Source organism: Orbicella franksi, chromosome 7, assembly GCF_964199315.1.
Source record: "Orbicella franksi chromosome 7, jaOrbFran1.1, whole genome shotgun sequence".
Lineage (NCBI taxonomy): Eukaryota > Metazoa > Cnidaria > Anthozoa > Scleractinia > Merulinidae > Orbicella > Orbicella franksi.
Genome location: NC_138151.1, coordinates 2391170 through 2412568, shown reverse-complemented (window position 1 = coordinate 2412568; position 21399 = coordinate 2391170). Strand labels below are relative to the sequence as shown.

Sequence of the window (21399 nt, the reverse complement as noted above, 5' to 3'; positions counted from 1 at the left end):
GCCTTCACAAAGTAATATCAGTTGCTAACAATTTTTTTGTGGCTGATTAAAACTTTGTAATAAATCATACTGAACTGGCCCAGGTTTAATATACATTTTGTTGCATTTAGCTCACATGTTTTCAGTTAAAAGGAGAAGGTCACTCCAAAAAGCTTACTTTTTCTGTCTTCACTTATAGCAAGTGTATATTCAGCATTTCCACTCACCAAAGGTTCAGCCTCTGAAGTGCCTGCTATCCTTAAGAAATTCATCTCGAAATTAAGAAGCGACTTCAGAGGCCACCATTTTGCAACTGTCTTGGCAGCCTGAGGCTGTGTTTACCAGTATGTGCCTTCATTCCGTCCAACTTGAAATTGGTGGGAAGGAGAAGAACCTGCAACTGACTTGGCATCGTCACAAGGTCAGCAAAATCTATTTTTTTCCAAGCGATTATCCTCTTCACTATCTTCAATGCTATTATTTCGGAGTTTAGAGCATGTTTAGCTCAAAATAATATGTCTCAAGAGCAGCCATAACCCAGAGTGGTAGTCAAAATCTGTCGGACAGAGTGATGTCATGAAAACTTGGCCTGGGTGCTTCTTTGGAGGCGAACTTCATAAGGAAAACCTGCACTTTAGAGGCTGAAACTTCTGTGAGTGGCTAACCGTAGTGCAAGGTTTTCATTAGCGTTGACATAAAATTTATGTTTTTTGGAATGACCTTCTCCTTTAAAATACACACATTAAGACTTAACTCAGTAGCAAGGTACCTCTTGTATGACCAGTAACAGTATACATGTATCCAAAAAACAAAATATATATTATCCAAACTCAGTCATGTTAGTAGTGTTAATGTCTAATGAGTTCCTGCGAAGAGATAATTGTACAGTCATTCTAGCAACTCTCCTCAATATTCTGGGAGTCTCCCACCTACCGTTTAGATCATCCATCCCAGGCAAGTTTTGAACTATTGTCCAGATACAAGGGACCATGGGCTCCTAGGGACAGTGCTTTAAAGTGCTATTATGATGAAATTTGCGGATGTCCTCCATAATGTGAGCATAACAGTTTTGTTACCATGGCAACATACTGGGTTTCAACCTTCCCTGATGATTATAGGCTTTTCTGGCCACCTTTTGCTTTCCATTTTGATGTTTGCCAATGGTGCCTCATCAGCATGATCTAGGAAGCATATTTATATGCAAGGTCAAAGTCGTATCCTCATTTAACTTTTTTCAAGCTGAAAATCACTGAATTAGTGAAATCAGGTTAGAGGAGACTGGAAAAGAGCAAATTGCCATGGAAAAATACAGGCTGTAAATAATTTTATAGCCATAGGTGTGTTTTCTGTAGTTCTAAGTCTAGAGTCTACCAAGTCTACCAACCTGATGTAAAATTGGGTTGACTGTATGACAACATCAGTCACGTTATTTGCATATTTCTATTTTTCAAACCTACATATCGTTGGAACTGATGCAGATATATGCAAAAGGTAAACAGCATTTTTAATCTTTTGTGGAGTTCTATGTGATACACCTGAAAATTCTGACTCAAGGGGTAAAAATTTAAGGATAGAAGCACTTTAAAGCATTGAGTTGAATTTATGCTGTTGGTAAAATTTTACTGTAAGGCGTCGAAAGGAATTTGGAGGGGAATTTGGTGTGTTTATTGAATTGACAGACATTGGCTCTGTTATTATTGTCATTATCTTCTGTATTTTTGAGGCAGAATGGTTGTTGGCAAAAGCAAAACTGGCAATATCCTCACTGACCTGTGTTTAGATGTTTTTAGGTTTTTGTCTCTGACAATGAAGGTCAATTTGAGTAATTACACTGTCTTTACAATAGAGCATATGGATATTAATAGTATAGTTATATTTCAATATTCTCATACTAAAATTATAGTAATTTTATGGCTCCACTTCTACCTATGCTTTAATTTGTGTAAACCAGTTTATTTTTTTAAACCAGTTTAATGTCATCAAAGGGGAAGGGGGAATCTGAGAGCAACAATAAATTAGACCAACAAATGTAAGGAAATTTGCAATGATTGCTTTCATGGCCTAGTGGAGATGAAGTGGACCAAAAAGTCAGAGATCTGATGTTTGAATCTAGGTCTGTCTGTACAAAGATTGTATTGTAGTATAGGAGTATTGTGGTAAGTTATCACTCATGTTGGGGGCTGATATGGGATCATGGTTGTACTGTTGTAGGGTAGGAGTAGGGACTGAGGGGTGGGTGGTGTGCTTGTGATCCTTTTTAAAAACCACTCTAAAAGTGAAAACAAACTGATTTCAATTGAAAAATTTACAGTACAGGTAAAAATGATACATTATATCTTGTTTTTTATAGGTGGTAAATGAGCAAATACCCTCAAGAGACCTGCAAGTGTGATTTGTTTACTGATAATGGAAATCATAATAAAGATACAAAGCCACCTTGGTGTGATTTCTTCCTTGATAGTGAAGTGCAACCTAACCAAAAGTTGCATTCTGTAAGAGGTGTACAAAAATTAAATGGAAAATTAAATTACACCAGTTTGAATTAATTTTATAAGTACTCCTCTCTCCAAAATATATTTGGTATGTTGTCGTACTGGCAAGAATATAATGTAAAAATTTTATGGGAAATGTTTCCATTTAAAAAATATGCAGCTCAGACACAATAACAATAATTCTCATTTCTGTGGTGTTTTCTTTGGTGTGAAAGTGTAAAAACAGATTCTATTACCCTACATGTAAGGTGAAGAATATACTGCAGGAGCTCCTCTGAAAAAGTTTGTTGCTTTTTTTCTGTTAATTTTTTTTGTTGAACATTTATATTTCCCTGTAAGCAGTTTCTTCACAACACATTGTAAGATAATAACTAGCCATAAAAAGGACGTTTTTGTCTCAGAGATCATTTCCAAGATAAAGAAAGTGATTTTCATTTATATTTTTTATTTTCTTTGGGCAGGGACATTTTGAGAATTTCCCTAAAAATATCACAAGGTACAAAGGAAGGGGCAAAAATAAAAGTTATGTTTTCATTATCAGTTTGAGTCTCTCTATGAAGCTGCAAAGTATGGTTATTTTATACTATTGTGGATAACGTTAGACCCATTTTAATTCAAAATACAAATGGGAACTTACATTGATAATCACACAATCCCTTAAATTGGCGCTGTTTTGGTTTTTGCTTCTTTCCAGAAAACAATTTGAACATCCTTGTTACACAAGGGGAGGGGGGGGGTGGGGGGGGGGGGAGAGAGAGAGGTATTCTACTTAGTTTTAAATGGGGAAGCTCCATCTCAAGGTCCAACCCCTTAATACTGTACCCCTTTTCTAAACCCTTAGAAAGTAGTTTTAAAATATCTTTTTGAACAATATATCAGAATCCCCTCATTCTGGCTCATGAGAGTAAATGAGAGATTATCAACAACATTTTAGAGCTAGAAGAAGGGAAATCCCTAAAAGAAAGGTTTGCGTACCCTTTCATTATACACCTGAATTCAACTTGTCAGAAATCCCTTACTCTTTAATAGTTATATCTGAAGCCTGAAAACTTTTGAGCAGAGCTTCCCGATATGTCATCACTGGAGTCCTCCCACATACACAATCCAGGAACTCTTGACAAGGTGTGATGAAGCTGGCTTTAAGACTGTCTGATCAGGCAGCTTCAGTTTTTGAGTACAAACTTGTTACTCTCAGTCAACTTCTAGTATGGAACCTTTTCTGGTCTGGTCTGGTCCAAGTTCACAGACACTATGAGCTAGCAATCACTTTCACAACACTAACACTAGCAAAGTCAGTCACAGTCTGGTTGTTCAGTTTCACCGCACCATGGTCACTCATCATTGTCAGACATGAGTTCATAATAGCTTGTAACATTCACCAGCCTGGCAGTGTCATTGTTGCCATTACCTGTTCCCAGACTTCCTTTTATGGCTGGGTGTTTGGGGGATGATATTTCATTACTGTTTGCAAACAGTTTGTTAAGATCGCACATTGAAAGCGTGATGAATTAAAATAATTGAACTTTATGAGAGAGAATTGTCAGACTTCTAGGGTTCTCTCATTCCCTGGAACTGAAATGTCTTGATGTAAGCTTATATAGAGAAAGCAGACTGAAAATAGGGCAAAATGTTTAAGTAACCTTTCAAAATAAGTTGCAAATACATATGATAGCTAGGGATTAAAAGATAGGGAACTTGGTCTGTAAACAAGGCAATTGAAAGGAGTCGAAGCAATTAAAGGTGCATGCTTGACCTCATAGGATCGGGGGGGGGTATTGAAACTTTATAGTGTCACTGACATTTAACACTGTTGAAACAGAAAAATAAATTACATTATAACTGGAAAAAACAAACAAACAAACAAACAAACCACGACATACCCCGATTACTGCATCGCCCATAAAAATATCCTCTTGTTTATATTTAAGGGGTTCACGGCCTGCGTATGTACTTGTGAAAGGAAGCGTTTACCATAATTGAGGGATTACCAAGGGAAAAGTTAAGATATCTCGTTTAAGGTTCTTAACAAGTCGTAACAGAATTTATAATGTAAGTTTGACTCACAGGCAAGAACAAGAATTTGAGTTCGTATCGATTGGCAAGAAATCTCCGCCCCGTTATGTCTTTACAGTGTGATACGATTAACAGCTCTCCATTACTCTCAAGTGTTTGTCAATGGTAAATTTCAAAAAATGGGCTTCTGTCAAATGGGTTCTCCCACGGATAGAAAACTGACATTGCGCTTTTCTCTCAGTGTAATGCCTACTTAAGAGAATAGGATATTTGAATTGAGTGCAACTTACCTAGAATTCATTATTTCCACGTAAACAATGACTCCTGTGGAATACAGCTACGAAGAAACGACGACATTTCGTAAAAACACACGCCTTCAAAACAGCGTCTTTTTGAATAAATAATTGTTCTGTTCCTCAAACAAACGATATGGCGAGGAAGAAGACAAAATTTTGTTTATCATGGCCAAATAAAACGTTAGAAATATCCCGCCGATTGCGAAATATTGCTGTTTTACTTACAGGGAGAACGATTATGTCGCAGTCAAATTTTATTTTGCCGCTCAACCCGCTTTTTTACCGGATGTGACGTCACTTTTTGTTGGATGATCCAGACACAAAAAAAGTGCCAGGCGTCGCAGAGTGTTCTCCCCCGCCCCTGGTCCAGACAAATCCAAGCGGCAAACAACGAAAAGCGATAGGCGAAGGAAAAACGAGAACAGACTTTTTCTCTCAACCTTTTTCCTACAAGATGAGATATCACTCCAGTTCAGGGACCCGTTTCTCGAAAGCTCCGGAAACTTTCCGGGCCCGCAAATCCATCTGTATCTAAAGAGGGGGGAGGAACACCTGGAACACCTGGAACTTTTTGAAAACCTCTATTCATATTAAGAATACGTGAGTAAAACAAGTCTGTAATCAAAAGGTTTGAGATTTTGCTACGGCTTTCCGGGTGCGAAAACATTTCGGGATCTTCGAGAAACGGGCCCCAGGTCTCTCCTCTCTCACTCAAAGCTTAGTCGGCTCGGGAGCGTAACGTTCCGTGACAGAAAAAGGGTTGGAACTGGACTCAAATTAGATACTGGCATGGCACAGACTGTAGAAGATGCCGTAATGTTTTCTTATACCGGACATATTTTCCCATCGAAGAGTATAAAACTCATAGTAAAGAGCACAATTTGTCTTTTAATTACTGACAGTGTTTTTATTGACAGGGAAATCAACATGGAGTTGTGGAGTCATATACACTGTATGTAAACAGGAGCCATTATTTGAACGAGCAATTTAAATTCTGGCGCGCACTTCAACAACACACGGAATCTCTCTATATGGTGAGAAAGGGAGAGTTCAGGGAATAGACTTGATTCTATCTAGTAATATATTTCTCATGAGACTCAACTAATACCCCGTTCACACCAACATCAGTTAAACATGTTTAAAAGTAGTTTAACTGCACAAGGTTAAAAATTAGTTGCTCATACTGTGCACGCCCTGCACCTAAACAAGGTAAAAACCTGTTTGTCTGAAATCTGTTGGCAGAGGGGTTTAAAATTTGTCGTCTCAAAATAACTGCAAAGCGTAATCGACAAATTGGAAAAAAAAGTGAATGGGGCATTAGTTACATCTTAATTCATTTAAGAGAACTGGTTATCAATATCGCACAAGTATAAGCAAGACTGAAGTTCGTACTGTAACTGATCGCTAGCAAATGTTAGGGGTTTGTAAGCTATTTCGCTATTGTAAGTATGCGGGGGGGGGGGGGGACAGGGAGGTCAGAACCTCGCGCCTCCCGTACCCTGCTCTCCCGCTTCCCGTACCTTTATCTCCCGCCCCCCGCCCTTTTCCGTGCTGCTCCCGTCCCCTGTAAATTGGCAGAGTCAAAACAGATCCTAGTTTCGCAATTCTTAAGCATTTCTTTTGTTTTTAAATAATTAAACAAGATTACCACTGCCATATGTTTCAATTCAACGAAGTTTTGACCTACTTGTTTATCTTCTTTGAGTTTCACCATTTCAGTCCATTTTCATCATGGGGATTTGTTTTTGAAATCCGTTTTCAGTGACGACGGTCTCAAAAGTTAATTCTAAATTGTCTCGTGTTCTGATAAAGTATACACATTTCCAGTAACCAGCCCGGCGTTTATTGGGATCAGACAATTAAATCGTGGAAGTAGGTCGTCTCACCTTTTTGCAGTTTGACAGCTTACGCGACAAATGTGCACTCATGCCGCTTGACATTTCATGACCTATGACGCAACCACCATAAACGGGTTTATTATTTCACCGGAAGTGAGACTGTTTTTCAGCCCAAGCGGAAATTTTCGTTTGCTCGTTTGCTCAGAAGTCTTAGAAGTGACTGAAAAGACGTTGAATGCAAGTCAAATATATTTTGGGTTCTTGTTTTTGAAAGTATTCTAACGCACTGCTGAATTAAAAATAGTAGCGTTTCGTATTTCTCTCCCGCTTCCCGCCCTCTTATAACTCCCGCTTCCCGCCCTTTCTTCTCCCGCCTCCCGTACCCCTCCCGCCCCCTATTCTCCCGGGCTCCCGTCCCCCTGTCCACCCCCCCCTCCCCCACTAAGTAATGTTAGGCAGTGAGGGTAATATTCTCATTATAGGTACACGTTATTGTTATTAAGAAAATAAATTAATTTAAAAATAAGAAAAATACGCTGGTGCAGTAGAGTGCCGCTAAGTAGCGTCTTCTGTTCGGAAATTGTCCTAAAAAAGCCCCAGTTATCAAACACTCACTACATCTGCATACGTCGCCCACCATGCTTATCAGTTATGCGTAAACACCACCCTTTAAAGGGTTAATTCTTGTTTAAACAATAAATGCAAATCCAAAGGCCCTAAATGCAAATACACTTTTCGCTTCATGTTACTTCCATTATTATTATGACTGTCGGCCTTCGTTTTAACTATTTACAAAGGGTTGGCTGAGTAAAGTTAGACAAATTAATTAATTAAAGTGGCTTAAAATATATTATTTTGGACATTTTTTTTTTCTAGTACTAAACAAGAAGAAACTCCTAGCCTGGCCAGTTAAAAGCCTGATATCTGTCAGCTTTCTAATCAGTTCAAAAAAAAAAAACAAAAACAAAAAAAACGGACTGGCGCCTATTCGGTCTTATTCTGATGTTAATTTCCTACCACCTGTTTTATTAAGGTGTCACTCATTCTATTTCTATAGAGGCTTGAGTTTTAATATCTTCCAACCGCGCTTGTTAATTTAACGAAGCATCTTAGATACCTCTCTTAAAAAATTATTATTTTAAATTATTTGTATCAAATTTGTCTTGTTGTTGAACGGGTAGCCATGTATGAAGACTTTCTTTAGATTAATTAAACCTTCATGAAAAGGGGTCCCCCTAGCCTGTGACAGGTTTATTATCCCGTGTTTGGTTCGCAGCAAGCTGAAGTGTTAGGAATTGTGGTTCCCCGTTCAGTTGAGGACAATTCTGGCTCATTTCTGGGACGGAGCCTTCCAAAGCATTTGAAAATTTGTGAACAAGCAGCTCTGAATTGTCTCGACCGAATAGAATATATCCAAGGATTTACAGCCGAACTCAGATACGCTACAAAACAGACCCAAGGCCATGCGACGCGTTCCAATCTCGTGAAAATTACTTGATGCTTAGGCATCTGTGATCCTGCCAAACTGACCTGGACTACTGCTGTGACAAGACTTGGTACCCACAACACAACAAAGAGAACAATGACTATAGCAACAGTGAACGCTGTCTTAGCGTGGCTGACTTGAGTGTTCTTTCGCCGAAAGCCAGAGCGACTTGTCAATGAGTTTTCGTGCTTTATTTTCTGAACTTGTCGCTTAGCCGCCTTGAAAATCTGCATGTAACAGAACGTTATAATGATAAAGGGTAAAATGCAAGTTATGACTCCCATGACGAGCCAAAGAATCGATAGATAGTCGGGATTGTCGATGAATAACCGAACGCTTGCAAAGACCAGAGATGTAATCCAAACGGAAGCAGTTGCAAGTGCACAGTGTTTCAGGGTAGCAAGAGCTTCATATCGGAGCCCGAAATTCACAGCGATGTAACGATCAACACTGATGGCGGTTAAACCGAATGTAGTTGCCACCACTGCTTGGATCCACGCAAAATCTTCTACTTTGTCGAACACAGAGCCTCTGATCGGGAGATCAGGATTCTGGTAACTAAATATGACGGCTTTTGCAGATAAGAGAGGATTAAGGAGAATTCCAACCACCATGTCGGCTGCTGCTAACGAGGCAATGAAGAAATTGGAGATTGTATGGAGAGCTTTCGTACGGTATATGGCAATGAGAACGACCGCATTTCCAACAACTGCCACAACACCAGACATGCAGCTTAACACCACCAGCCAGATAAATGCCGGCGACCTTGCAGAAATGACTGGAGGACTGGTTGTTTCGTTCATCTCAGTTGTTGTTTGTGGCTAGCCTGACTTTTTCAATTCCTGCCGATGTCTTGTCGTTTAAGCCTTCCTGTTATTCAGCTGTTATGTTCACCAGTTGATGTGTTCTTCTCCAGGTGTCAGTTGAGTGGAGAACTTGACTTTTATCTCGATGTATTGCCCAATAATCTAAAACTGATTATTATTCTATTCATTTAGGTAGGTCTGACCAATGGCTAATCCTCGGCAAAAAAGGAAATTTGATAGCTCATTACTCGATCATCAGAATATAATCCCTAGAGGCTTCTTCATTTCAAGATTGTGTAAAAAGAAACATATCCTCAGTTCACTTAATTGCGTGTTTCAAAACGTGTGGCTTAAAGAGCAAGAGAAAAACAAATCAGTCATTAATATTTCATATTTTTCTTCGCTTGAAGACAAAACTGCTAATTAATTCACGCTAAGCTCCAGCTTGGAAAAAAAATGATATTTTCTATTTTCTATTGGACATAGTGTTGTCAGTTATTTTCTCGTTTGTTTACATTCATTAGCCGTTTCTACGCACTAGCTCCAACAGATGTACTAACTGAATGTGAAAGAAGCGTGACTATGGGATCAAAACGTATAGGCCTTTGTTGACAAATAGTGTCTTCCAAGTAACAATAGAAAATAATAGTGTAATACGCTGACCTGTGTTATGAGAGATGGGAAGCACTCTGGTCTGGAACAAACTCAGAATGAAGAGCAAGAGAATATGTACGATATCAAACGGTGCTTGGATAGGATGCGACTGGGTTCGCTGCTGAGTTATCTCGCCAGTAAGTTTCTTAGCAAACGCATATGTATATTAATTTCATTATCATAACAATGTAATAAATTCTGCACTGAGGCCCGATTTGGCTTTGAACGGTTTTTAAAGAAAATCAATGAAAAAACTCAGCTATTTGTGCTGATACACCAGATAATATACTTGTCCAAAGTTTGCGGCCTAACCCTCCATGATATAACTGAACGCCTGCAAGAGGCTACCTTTGTAACCTAGATAGGATCTAAGGCTATTGCTTTCAAGACAATGGCTAACAGGGCACAGCTGCTCTCAACGGCAGTCACGTACACAAAAAAGCTCTACCAACTGAAGGCGGGCCTATGGACTTCCGCACAGCGGTCTGACGCTTTATCCGGCTAAACTACAGGAAGGCTCATATGAGTTAGGTCATTAAAAAAAGAAAAAAGAAAAAAGAGAAAAAAAAAAAAAAAAGGTGAAATATTCCTGTTAGAATTGAAACACCCCTCCCCTTTCATGCTTGCGTGAAGAATCTGCGCAGGCGATAGATACACAGATACACCTGCAGGTTATTCCAAACGCAGAACTGTCAAACGGCGACCCCAACCTACAACACCCATGGTGGCAAGGCTTGGAAGTTCTAATCAATGTCGGTGTTATAAGCGCGTATACTCGTTTTTCATTAGCCAGGCGGCTGCTATCCGCGTCCTGATCAAGTAGATCTATGGCGACCAGCTCTTATGACACCAGATAGGAACATTTGAATTGGTTGCGCAGAGCATCTAAGTAAACATTATTTGAATATTTTCTGCACTGCTCAGTTTAGATTCTCTGAGCATTTTTAAGTCTTTGCACATTGAGTCGAAATTGCCCCGTGCTTTTTGGGTAAGGGAGTTAAGCCACCAACGTGCACGACGGCGACGCCGGGGACCGGCAACGTCGATTGAAAAATATATTTATATTTATATTTCACCTACGACTGATCACGCAATAAGCTAGAGTCATTCAGTTCGTCTTTCACTGTCGGAAATATCTCAAAACCGAGCAGATAAGACGGCGTTGATTTTGATAAACAAAGAAATGTAGCAAGAATTAAACCGCAGGTGATTTAATATTGTTCTGCTTAAAAAGCCTAGCTACAATCTTGATCAGCATAAAACAAGAAATAAAATCACCCCTGCCCCCGACTCAATGATGAAGTGGCGCTAAAACCAAAACGCGCCATTTTTTCCATCACTGAAATGGGGGGAGGGCGTGGTCTTAATTATTCATTAAATTATCCAAGATTGTAGTTTGTTTAGCGACGTTACAATTGCCAATTTCATTGTGGTTTGCTTAAGCTCCCTTTTGTTTTTTGATAGTAGCGTATTGATCATCTGTACAATGGTAGATGGTACACCATGTGTTTACGGCATCGTTGACATCTTCAGACTAATAACGTTATTCAATAAAGCGCGCAGGCGCCTTAGGGACACCTGCCTTAATGAGGCCGTACATGCACTAGAGAATGACATATCAGTCAAAGTCGGATAAATCGCACCCTAATCAACAATGGGATAACAATTGTTTATAAATATGAGATCAATTTGAGATTCATTGTTTGTCGTTGATCTCGTGGGATGTGAATTTGGAAAGCTCGATCGGCAATTTCTTTTTCAAGTTTGTTATATTTTTTTACAAATGAAATCTACATGTAAGGCTCCTAATACAAAAAAGTTCAGCGGCATCGGGGAGTTTTGATAAAACAGCGTCCATTTCATTAATATAGTTGGGCGGAGACATTAGAAGCTCTGCAGATAGCACCAATAAGTAGATTTTTAATCTTAACTCAAGCGATTTCAATCAAACCGTTCCCAAAGGTAGTATATATCAGGTCGAAGACGAAAAAGAATTCCATCACGATTATAATTTGCGAAGCCACCTCGTTTTCCCTTCCGATTAGATCTTGTCTCAAAATGCTGTTACCAGGTACAAAGATCGTGATTCAATATCGCTGGATTAAGCCTTGTTTCCGAAATCGTGAAACTATCGAAGGAGCTGATCTTTCAACCAAAATTCGAATGGAGTCCAACTTTGGTCACTGTTTGGTCCCAAACTTCCGATGTTTAGGTGACCTGAATGTTTAAGCCCCGAGTTTTAGGGAGTTGTTGGTTTAAGATTACTTTAGGCCCTGAGTTTGCACATATATCATTTGACAACGTGATGAGCGGCATCGAAGCATTGAGACGGATCGATGAATAGCAGGCGGAATCCAACAAGAAAGCATGAGAACGGTATGAACGGGTTCGAAGATCACTTTGAAGTCGCTCGTGGCAAGGAAACCCAATTCTTCGCCACAATTTCTTCAGAAATAAGCAGCGTTACAGAAAGAGATGGTAACGGCGTTAAAGAGTCGCTGGACGTATAGAAACTTGCGAATGAAGAGTAGATTCAAAAGATTGTTGGACAGAATTTGTCCGCCATCAGTTTGGATCATCAAATCCAGCCGGTCTCAGAAACTCGTTTGTCCGGTTTGACCATGACGTCAGTGCTTCCTCATTGGCTCACACGCAAGCCTTTTGTTCTTGTGCTATATAAGGGCGACACCACCCGGATGGTTGGGCGGACAGTTAACTCCACTGCAATACATACATCTCTCTTCAACATACCCGTGCATTATTCTATAAAAGAACTGTTAAACTGTAAATTATTTTCCCTCAAAACCCGCCAACAATCAGTCCAACCAGTCTGGTAGAAAATTGATGACCATGTTATCGTCTTGTACAGTCTTAGCTTGCAAAACCCCCCCACCAAAGGAAATCAGTCCAACCAGTCTGGTAGAAAATTGATGACCATTTTTATCTCTCTTCAACATACCCGTGCATTATTCTATAAAAGAACTGTAAAACTGTAAATTATTTTCCCTCAAAACCCCCCACCAATCAGTCCAACCAGTCTGGTAGAAAATTGATGACCATGTTCTCGTCTTGTACAGTCTTAGCTTGCAAAAACTCCCCACCAAAGGAAATCAGTCCAACCAGTCTGGTAGAAAATTGATGACCATTTTATCGTCTTGTATAGTCTTAGCTTGCAAATGTACGATTCAAACAAAAACGGGTAAATAGACTATTTTTTAAAGTTTCATTGTGGAAGTAAAATGAGTAGAAAATATAACTATTAACTTGCAGCAGGTAATTTTGATCGCCAAAAGCTAAAAATATCACATTAACTGATAACTTGCAGCGCAATGACTTAATTTCGCCAGCTGCCAGCCAATCTGCAAAGTGACACCCTCTAAACTGAGTACAGTTAGCAGCAATTATGCCAACGAAATATTGTACAATTTTCCGAAATCTTTACATGTAAATATTACAACCACAACGACGTAAATCCAAAAACGATTTTTTTTCCTCCGGTTTGAACATGTCAGAAGGCCCAGTTTTTTTGCTCCACCCAGAGGTTTGGCAATTAAAAAGCTAACTGCTTTTCGAGTTTCGAAAACTTGCGGCAATACTCCGAGAAAGTTCTCTCTTCAAACGCTTTCGTCCCAAAATTCTTCTCAGGGTATTTTTAAACTCGGGCACTCGTATTGTATATACCCAGGGATTTATTGCTGAAGAGCAAAAGCATAGAAAAGCCAGCCAGAACCACGCAAAATCAATTCGCAATGTTTTACAACGATCCGCCGTGGTTAGCTCAATACAAGAGGCCACAAAGCTCGGTGTCCACATAATTACGAAAAGTGAAATAATTATTGCCGCCGTCCAGGCTGCTTTTCTGTTCTTTGCAGATAGTTTCGCTTCCTCGGCGGTCAACTTGCGCTTGGCGATTTTGTTGATTTGCGCTCTGGCCGCGCAGTAGATTTGCACATAACAAAATCCAATCAAAAGTAAAGGAATTATAACTGTGATCAGAGTGGTTGAAATCCAAAGCCTTGGTAAAATAGCTTGATTGTGGATAAAAAATCTCGTCGAAGCAAACATCACAGAAAATATCCAAATAAAAGTTAGCGCCCCGAAACATTTCTTGCACGTAATGACTGTGTGATGTTTGAACACGGCTGTAATTGCCACGTACCTGTCGACGCTAACAGCGCATAAATTAAACGTTGTGCTTGTTGTTGTTTGTATCCACATGAAGTCTGCTAGCTTTGAGAGCCAGTGATTTCCTTGCCACAGGTCCAGCGCCACTTTCGAAATGAGAATTGGGTTCATGAAGACACCCACCGAAACGTCCGCGAAGGCCAGTGAAGCAATGAAAAAGTTCGATACTGTGCGAAGTGCAGTCGTTTGGTAGATTGCGAGCAGAACAATTCCATTGCCGAACAGGCAAGTTATACTCGATACAGAGTACAAACATATCAGAAAAATCGAGGAAATTAAGGACAGGTCAGCAGTGCAGTTGTCGACTGTTCCACGGGTGGTGTTATTCATAGCTCCGAACATGATTCTTGATAAAAGCGTATTTTAGCTTAAATTGATCGCAGACAAATTGTTTTTTCGGATTATCTCAGTTTTCAGCTTTTTATCAGTTGTCCAGTTGCTGAATTACCTGTCGGACGGGAGAGTTGCTTGTACCAGTGCTTTGCCGTCCCAAAATGGAGCGACTTCTGAGAAAAGACCGTTTAATGTCGTAAAGACTCTGGTACTCCCTGATGATATAGGACAAGAAACTAATTGAGAAAAGTAATTATACCCGTTGTAATTAACTTTTGGCGTACGTTGGCGGATATTGGACGTTTTTTCGTCCTTTTTGCATTGCTTAGTGTCAGGTTATAATTAAAATGTCTCATTTGGTCAGCATGGTCACCTCGAATAAACAGATCCGTCCTCTTCGATTTGATCACAATTCAGATAACAACGACACAGCGTTTGTTTACACAGCTTTTGTAAATATCTTGACATAAATTGATCCGCTGATTTTCGCCGCAAATTCGTAAGTAGAATCTACAGATTTTGAGTTTGATACAGATTTCTGAGATACCTACGACCAAGAGCGGCATATGCCATTTTTTGAATAATTAATTTATGTAGTCCTTGGCCGTGTTCCGCTGAAAGCACTTGATGTTCATTATAACATCATGTTTGATTAATTGATACTGAAAATTTGAAATGCTTTATATAAAGAACTTTGCAAAGATAGATTTTCTGAAACGTCAGAACCAGCTGCTGATGTTTTGCGCTTTTTATCTCTAGCCTTGAAGTTGGAGTGCCTCTATTTAACTCAATATCCTGCGGTTTACATCAAAATGTCAGTTTAGTCTGGAAGATTCATTTCTTGTCAAGCCTGGGTTATCATCTGCAGAACGTTTTCTTTCTCAACAAAAAAGTTTTTGAAATCTTTACGGCATGAATTTTATATTTAGGATGATTTTTTATGTAGATTGGTTGTCCTTTCAAAGCGTTGAGTCATCATTTGGACAACTTGTAATTCTGAAAAATTCACTTTAGAGCTAACCTAGACTTCCTTGTCAGGAGTGACTGTAAATTTCTGGCTTATTATGAATTCAGTCACTGAGGAAATATCGCACCAACTACAATATATTTTATTCCTGCTTTAATATTAAGCTTACAACCAACTGGTGATTTTAACTGATGTAGAATACGAAAACGTTCGAAATGAATACTCCACCGTCAGCTTGTATGATATCAAGGGATCATCAAAACTCACTGTTTTTGTTTACTTGAAATGTAAAACAACGTAACATGTACCATTTTTATCATGAATTTGAACCATTTTGAACCAACCAGCAGTAAAAGATACATTTATTTGCCACGCAGGTGAAATGATCAAGCGACTTAGATGATGCAGCTATCAAGTGTTCCCAAGGCAACATCATCAAATATGGCGGTTCGATCACGATTATTACAGAGGAGTAGGGTCTGGATCTAAGAATGAAGAGCCTTGGTTAGGAGCCTCGGTTTCAAGTTTTCTGTGGTTCCTGACAAGATTTCTATCATTCCCAGGGCGCGGTGCGGTGATAGGCTATGTTTGCAGCTGGTGATTTGAAAGACAATAGCCAATGAACATAAAGGGACATTGTGCTTAATGTTCCTAATTCAAATTTGAACCCAATAAGGTCCTGAGAACAGATACTAATGCAGACATCATTTTCGGACTTGATTTTACTACAGTTAACACTTTTCCAGTTTGTTCGTATTTTCGTAAGTAATTAGCGTATTTTTTTGGTTTCTTCTTCGAATATTTCTCAGTGGAGATAGTTTTGCAGGCTTAAACGTGGTTGTAATGATAACAATATTTACATAGCAATTTTTTTTACTGCAGATCTATACAATTTAACATAAAAAGAGAGGAACAAAAGTCTATAAAATCTACCATTTTAAAACAAACTTGAAATTGAGCATTAGGATCAAACAATGTAAAACACATTAGCAGGCAATTCTTAATATTGCTTTCTGATGCAAAAAACTCATTATTTATTTTCTTATGATAAAGAATCAGGAGAAAGAGCAGAGAACAAGAGTCCTTATTCGTCTTGTGATCTGTTCAGTGTTAAACAAACAATTAACCTCCCTGCATAACAACACTGTTTTTACTGGGTTTCTCAGGACATAAAACTCAACAAACAGCTATCGGTGATTTTTCGAGGTATCCAGAAAAAGTAAACGGTCATTTAACACTGTTGGAAACAAAACAAAACAAAACACAAAAACAAAGAAAAAAAAATCCAAACAAGCATACCTACGTGAACGTAACTTACTTTAGTCTAAACACCAATGGAAACTTAATTCTTTTGTTTTTCACTTTATTGACAGTTTGAACATTTTTTACTTCAGATATTCTTTAATTACTTCAATACTTTCACCGCTCCTCAGTCGGCTTATTCTTAATCTACATAAAGTATTTTATTCTGTATCTCGATCGTGGACGGAAATGCGATCGTCCCGAAAAAACGGTGCGAGCGCGCACTACAAGCAACAACAAAACATCTCAGAGTAGAGACTGAGATTTCAATGTATACTCATTGTTGTAATGCGAAACTAATGTCTAAATAGTAAAGTGGTTAACGTTTACTTAGGCCAATATAGCACACAAATTACGCCGGACGTTACTCATGTCATATTGACAGGTTTCAGAGAGCGGCGGCTCAAAGACACCGATTTTACTTGGCTGCTCTGCTGCAGCTGTTTCTCTGATATATTTTTCTTTCTGTTACTTCAGTTTCAGATATTATATATACCAGGTTAATTTCAGTGACTTTAAATTCCCTCTCGCTTTGAAAACATTGCTGCAAGTTTATTCGAATGACAATACGGTCACGTAGACTTCAAAGGAATATTTTAGAGGCAAGATTTTTACTACAGTGCATTTCTGATTGTGTTATAGAATAGGAAGGCAAAGAGGAACATAGCCCTACAAAATTACTGTTGAAGTGCTTTTCATATCATTTGCTAACAAGACCATAAACAAGGTGAGGAATTTTGTTCTATTTTATCTTTGTAATTTCAGCAGTGTATTGTCAAGTCTTTATTACAAATTTGAATAATTTGTCATCCCTTATGATAATAAGCTTTTAGCGCCATTCGTCTTGAATACGAAACTTGTCAGTGACTTTGGACAGTGGTTTATTTCAAAAACGGTCTTTTAGGAAACATCATTGATTTCTAGATTACTGACAAAAGCCTGCAACCATTTCTCATTCACTTGAGCAGTCAATAAAACCTTACGGGAACTCGGGAACTGAAAGACGAAACTGTTAGATAAAAAAAAAAAATTACAACTCGCAGAATTTTTACCGATTTGCATTTCACCCTTAAACTATCTGCAGCATGTAAAAATGACTAGATTTGTCTGAAGGGTTAACATTTGTGAGCTCAAATTAACAGACAAGTTTTAAAAGCTAAATAGCTAATAACAAAGCTGTCTAAATCCGAAAATTAAATGAATAATTCGTGGACCAGAAGTAAGTGGTTAAAGCTAATATTTTAAAGAAAAATTGAAGAACATATAAATGTCAGTCAGAATAAAACGAACGTTCGTGAAATCATTTTTTCTTGATAACCCTCAAAAGAAGAAAGCATTAGAGTATGGGGAATTTTTTACTGATTTGCATCTCTGGCAACAACACAGAGAAACAATTTCTTCTGTTTTTATTGCTTTTGTGAAGTTATGGCTAGAAATTCGTTAGCAAATTGTTTTTTTTCTCTTTCGCACGTTCGTGAACGTTTCTATAACCTTCATCAACACAATATTGAACATCATACTAGTTGGTTTTCGCAGATGAAACGGCATAGATTTTTTTTGTTTTTTTGGAATTCAATATCAATAACAGCTTAAGTGCCAGAAACAGGTTTCAAAGCAAATATCAATGGTTCGTTGAGGCCTTGAATACAACAAATGACAAAATGTTGACGTCAGTCATCTCCACTGGGTGCATTATGTATTGTGCATTATCTGTCAGTCTTTTAATGAACCTGCTAATCCTTTCATTCATTGCCAAGTGTTCTTAGTGACTTATTTTACTTAAAAATTGCGAAACACGCAAGAACCCTGATGAACTCGTTATGAAGCGTTCAGACCCCGAGATTGAATTCTAAAAACGTATCGCATTCTAAGGACGTACAGTCCTCTAGCAGACGCTGATATTTTCTTGTTATAAGAAAGTCATGGCGGTCCCGGTAGTAAGCAGAATATTCATCTAAGTGTTTGTTGATATTGGTTGTTATTTGGGGCAGTCTCATTTATGCTTCAGTCACGTGATTGGCCTTGCCAAAAAGGCATTAAGTTATTTCAGTGCTATGCTATAGTACGCATGAAACAAATACCACGTGACAACTACGAAAAGAAAAGTAGAAATCCAATTAAGTAGCTATTTAACAAGTGAGATAGTTGTAAAGGACGTCTAAGTTCAATATCAGCTAGCAGGGTGATTACATTTAAAGCTCTCTTGCTCCTTGTGGTCATGTTTTTAAGCTCTGCCTGAAGGCCATGTTCTCATCACCTTTTCTTTGCAATATCTTCGCACTAACTGACAACTTACAACGGTCGTACTTACAGCTTATTTTGGAAGCTGATAATAAATCGGTGCAAACACGATACATATGCTATCAAAGACTGATTCTTGTTCAATAAATGCATGTAGATCGAAACTGGATAAATATTTTGTCTGAACACCTTAAGGCTGTTAAGGAATCAAAATCTTGCTGAATATTTGATCAGCTACCAGGACAATTGTTAGTTTTAGCAAAATAGTCATAGGCTTCGATCGCTCAGATGCCGTTTAGCGGACGTTTTATGTATTCTATGTTTCTTTTCACAGACATAATTACGTCATCCAATCTGCCAATTACTTCCTCGTTGGCCAATCACTGAGGCGAATTTGCGTGGCATCACTTGATTTTTTTTTGACTTTATCGCACTCTCCATATAAGGTAACGTCTTACAAAAAAATTCGAATTATTGAAGGTTATGAATTATGTTAAAATGTACCGTTTGATTCTTTATTTCATTGACAGAAATATAACGGTGTTTCGTTTTGGCACTGTGGCTCAAGTGAAAATTAACACGCTTTTTTCAGGAAAAAAAGTGTTTTTCTTTTAATTTAGAGTCGCCCGAGAACCGTTTATTTGATCGAAGCTATTTGCTTTCCTGCAAAACACGGATGTATAAATAGATCACCAGCTGAGAATTGTGTCGGAAATGACACGATAGGAAACGGAGTTTGTTTTCTTTTAAAAAATATATATTCCATTAGAAACGCTTTTCTCTGTGTATGACTCAAAACTGCTCTCCGTTAGAAAAAAAACCCGACCTACAAGAGATATCACTGAAGTACCTTTTCTGAGGGATTAGTTGGTTTATATCTCAGGGCAATTTCTTTCGTAGCATCGTCTTATTTCATTGCTTAACAATCACCTCGCGCTATCACTGACCGGCACCTGAAGGGCGGATATGTATTAAAACGCAATTTTAATATTTTGATTTATACTTCCGCGGCTTTCTATTCCTTTCTTTTTTTACCTTTTGATCAAATCAATAGATTACAATTGCAATACTGTCTCTTTCTGTTAATGTTTCCCGATGTTTGCTTTTTTTGACACATTTCGCAATATCAATCTTGTTTGCTGTTCATTAAATGCACAAAATTCAAAGTGTAGATCATACAATGCGCTGTCATCGTCGAGAGTTTTCTGAAGTTTCACTCGACAACTTAAATACTTCTTGAAGGTATTGAGTAATGATGATTTAAATAAGAGGCGACGATTGTACTATACTCTGTGACTGATGAACAACCAGACAGTAAGATTGTCAGCCATTCATCTTTGGAGTGGATGTTTCTTAATGTATACACTGAACTACTCTTTACATTTCAGGGTTGTTTTCGTATTTCAATGCGCGTGAAGTCATGAATCAAACTAGTGCTCCTCCGTTGAATGACATGCTGACTTCAATACCTGAAGTGGAATCCATTTGCTTTGGAGTTATCCTCTCTCTCCTCTCCATCTTTACGCTTCTTGGTAATAGTCTGGTGTGCCTTGCAGTTTGGAGATTCAGGAATTTAAGAAGCCTGACTAACTATTTAGTTTGCAGCTTAGCTGGCGCCGACCTGTTAGTTCCGATACTTCGAGTAATTTACATTAACATTTCAGTTTATGCAGGACAATGGCCGTTTGGAGAAACATGGTGCCACATTTCTTCAATGTTCGGCGTTCTTTTATGCGGAGCTTCTATCCTTCATCTTTGTGCAATCAGCATTGAAAGACTTATCGCGATAAAATGGCCGCTGTCCTACGACATGAAGGTGACCCCAAAACGAATTGTCATTTTATTGATTTACATATGGCTGCAGTCGCTTGTGTTAGCGATTTTTCCCGCCTTGGGTCTCGCTGAGCACCGCTTTAACCCAGTCATGGCAGAGTGTGAGATAAACTGGCTGAAACACCCAACTTTAACCATACTTTTGCTTGTATTTTATTTCTTTTTACCTGTTACAATAATGATAGTTGCCTATGTCATCATTTTCAAAGAGGTCCGCAGAAACACTCGCAGAATTTCTGCGATTGAGTGTGCTGGAAATCAAGGAGCGAGCAACGTGTTAAAAAGAGAAATGAAAGCCGTGAAAACGTTAGCTGTTGTGGTGGGTGTGTTTTTTATTATGTGGATGCCTTATTTTGTGACAACAACGATCCGTGCCTTTGGAGGTGACAGCGCGATTCCTGGAGCGCTCCAGAGAACTGTCATCACACTGGCTTATGGTAACTCGTGCTGTAATTTCGTTATTTACGCTCTCATGAACTCTCAACTACGGAATGCATTCTATCAAGTATTGAGAGGTTGCTGTGGCAGGGACACAAGGCTGGAATTGAATTCCACCAGAGCTTTGCATTTGACTGCAATTGACACAAACAAAAAGACTAAAGCAGTCAAAGCGAAAAGATATCGAAAAGAAAATTCCGAAGAAAATGATAAGCAAAGGACAGGTCGAGACAATTAAGTATTATTTTAATTTCAATAGCAGTGTACATAATGCTGACATATTGCTTCCAAGAAAGAAAACGCCATGCAAAACAAAGCCATGGTTTTCATTATTGTTTCACGGTAATACCGGTAAATATGCAACGTGCGGGTAAAAAAAGGTGGTATTACTAAAAAAGAGAGAGTTCTCACGAGATTTTACGAGAAATTACAAAACACTATATGAGAAAATTTGACTTTCACATTGCCTTGGAACGATGATTAAAACTGGATTTCTCAGCGGGATTAACATCTGTTTTTATTATTACATTTGAAAG

The 21399-nt window shown here is 38.5% G+C and overlaps 3 protein-coding genes across 3 annotated transcripts; 1 reads left to right on the top strand and 2 right to left on the bottom strand.

The window, feature by feature from the left end:
• Positions 1–7603: 7603 nt before the first annotated feature.
• On the bottom strand, positions 7604–9200 carry LOC145492057 (histamine H2 receptor-like). The gene has a single exon (XM_081471374.1). The coding sequence runs from the start codon at positions 8905–8907 to the stop codon at positions 7873–7875; it is 1035 nt and encodes a 344-aa protein (XP_081327500.1). The 5' UTR covers positions 8908–9200; the 3' UTR covers positions 7604–7872.
• Positions 9201–11390: 2190 nt separating this feature from the next.
• On the bottom strand, positions 11391–14543 carry LOC145492060 (adenosine receptor A2a-like). Its single transcript, XM_081471376.1, has 2 exons — positions 12316–14543; positions 11391–12280 (listed from the first exon to the last, which is right to left on the bottom strand). The coding sequence occupies exon 1, from the start codon at positions 14089–14091 to the stop codon at positions 13123–13125; it is 969 nt and encodes a 322-aa protein (XP_081327502.1). The 5' UTR covers positions 14092–14543; the 3' UTR covers positions 11391–12280; positions 12316–13122.
• A 4690-nt stretch (positions 14544–19233) lies between these two features.
• On the top strand, positions 19234–21122 carry LOC145492055 (histamine H2 receptor-like). Its single transcript, XM_081471372.1, has one exon. It carries the CDS (start codon positions 20013–20015, stop codon positions 21099–21101), a length of 1089 nt encoding a protein of 362 aa, XP_081327498.1. The 5' UTR covers positions 19234–20012; the 3' UTR covers positions 21102–21122.
• The last annotated feature ends 277 nt before the right edge of the window (positions 21123–21399 follow it).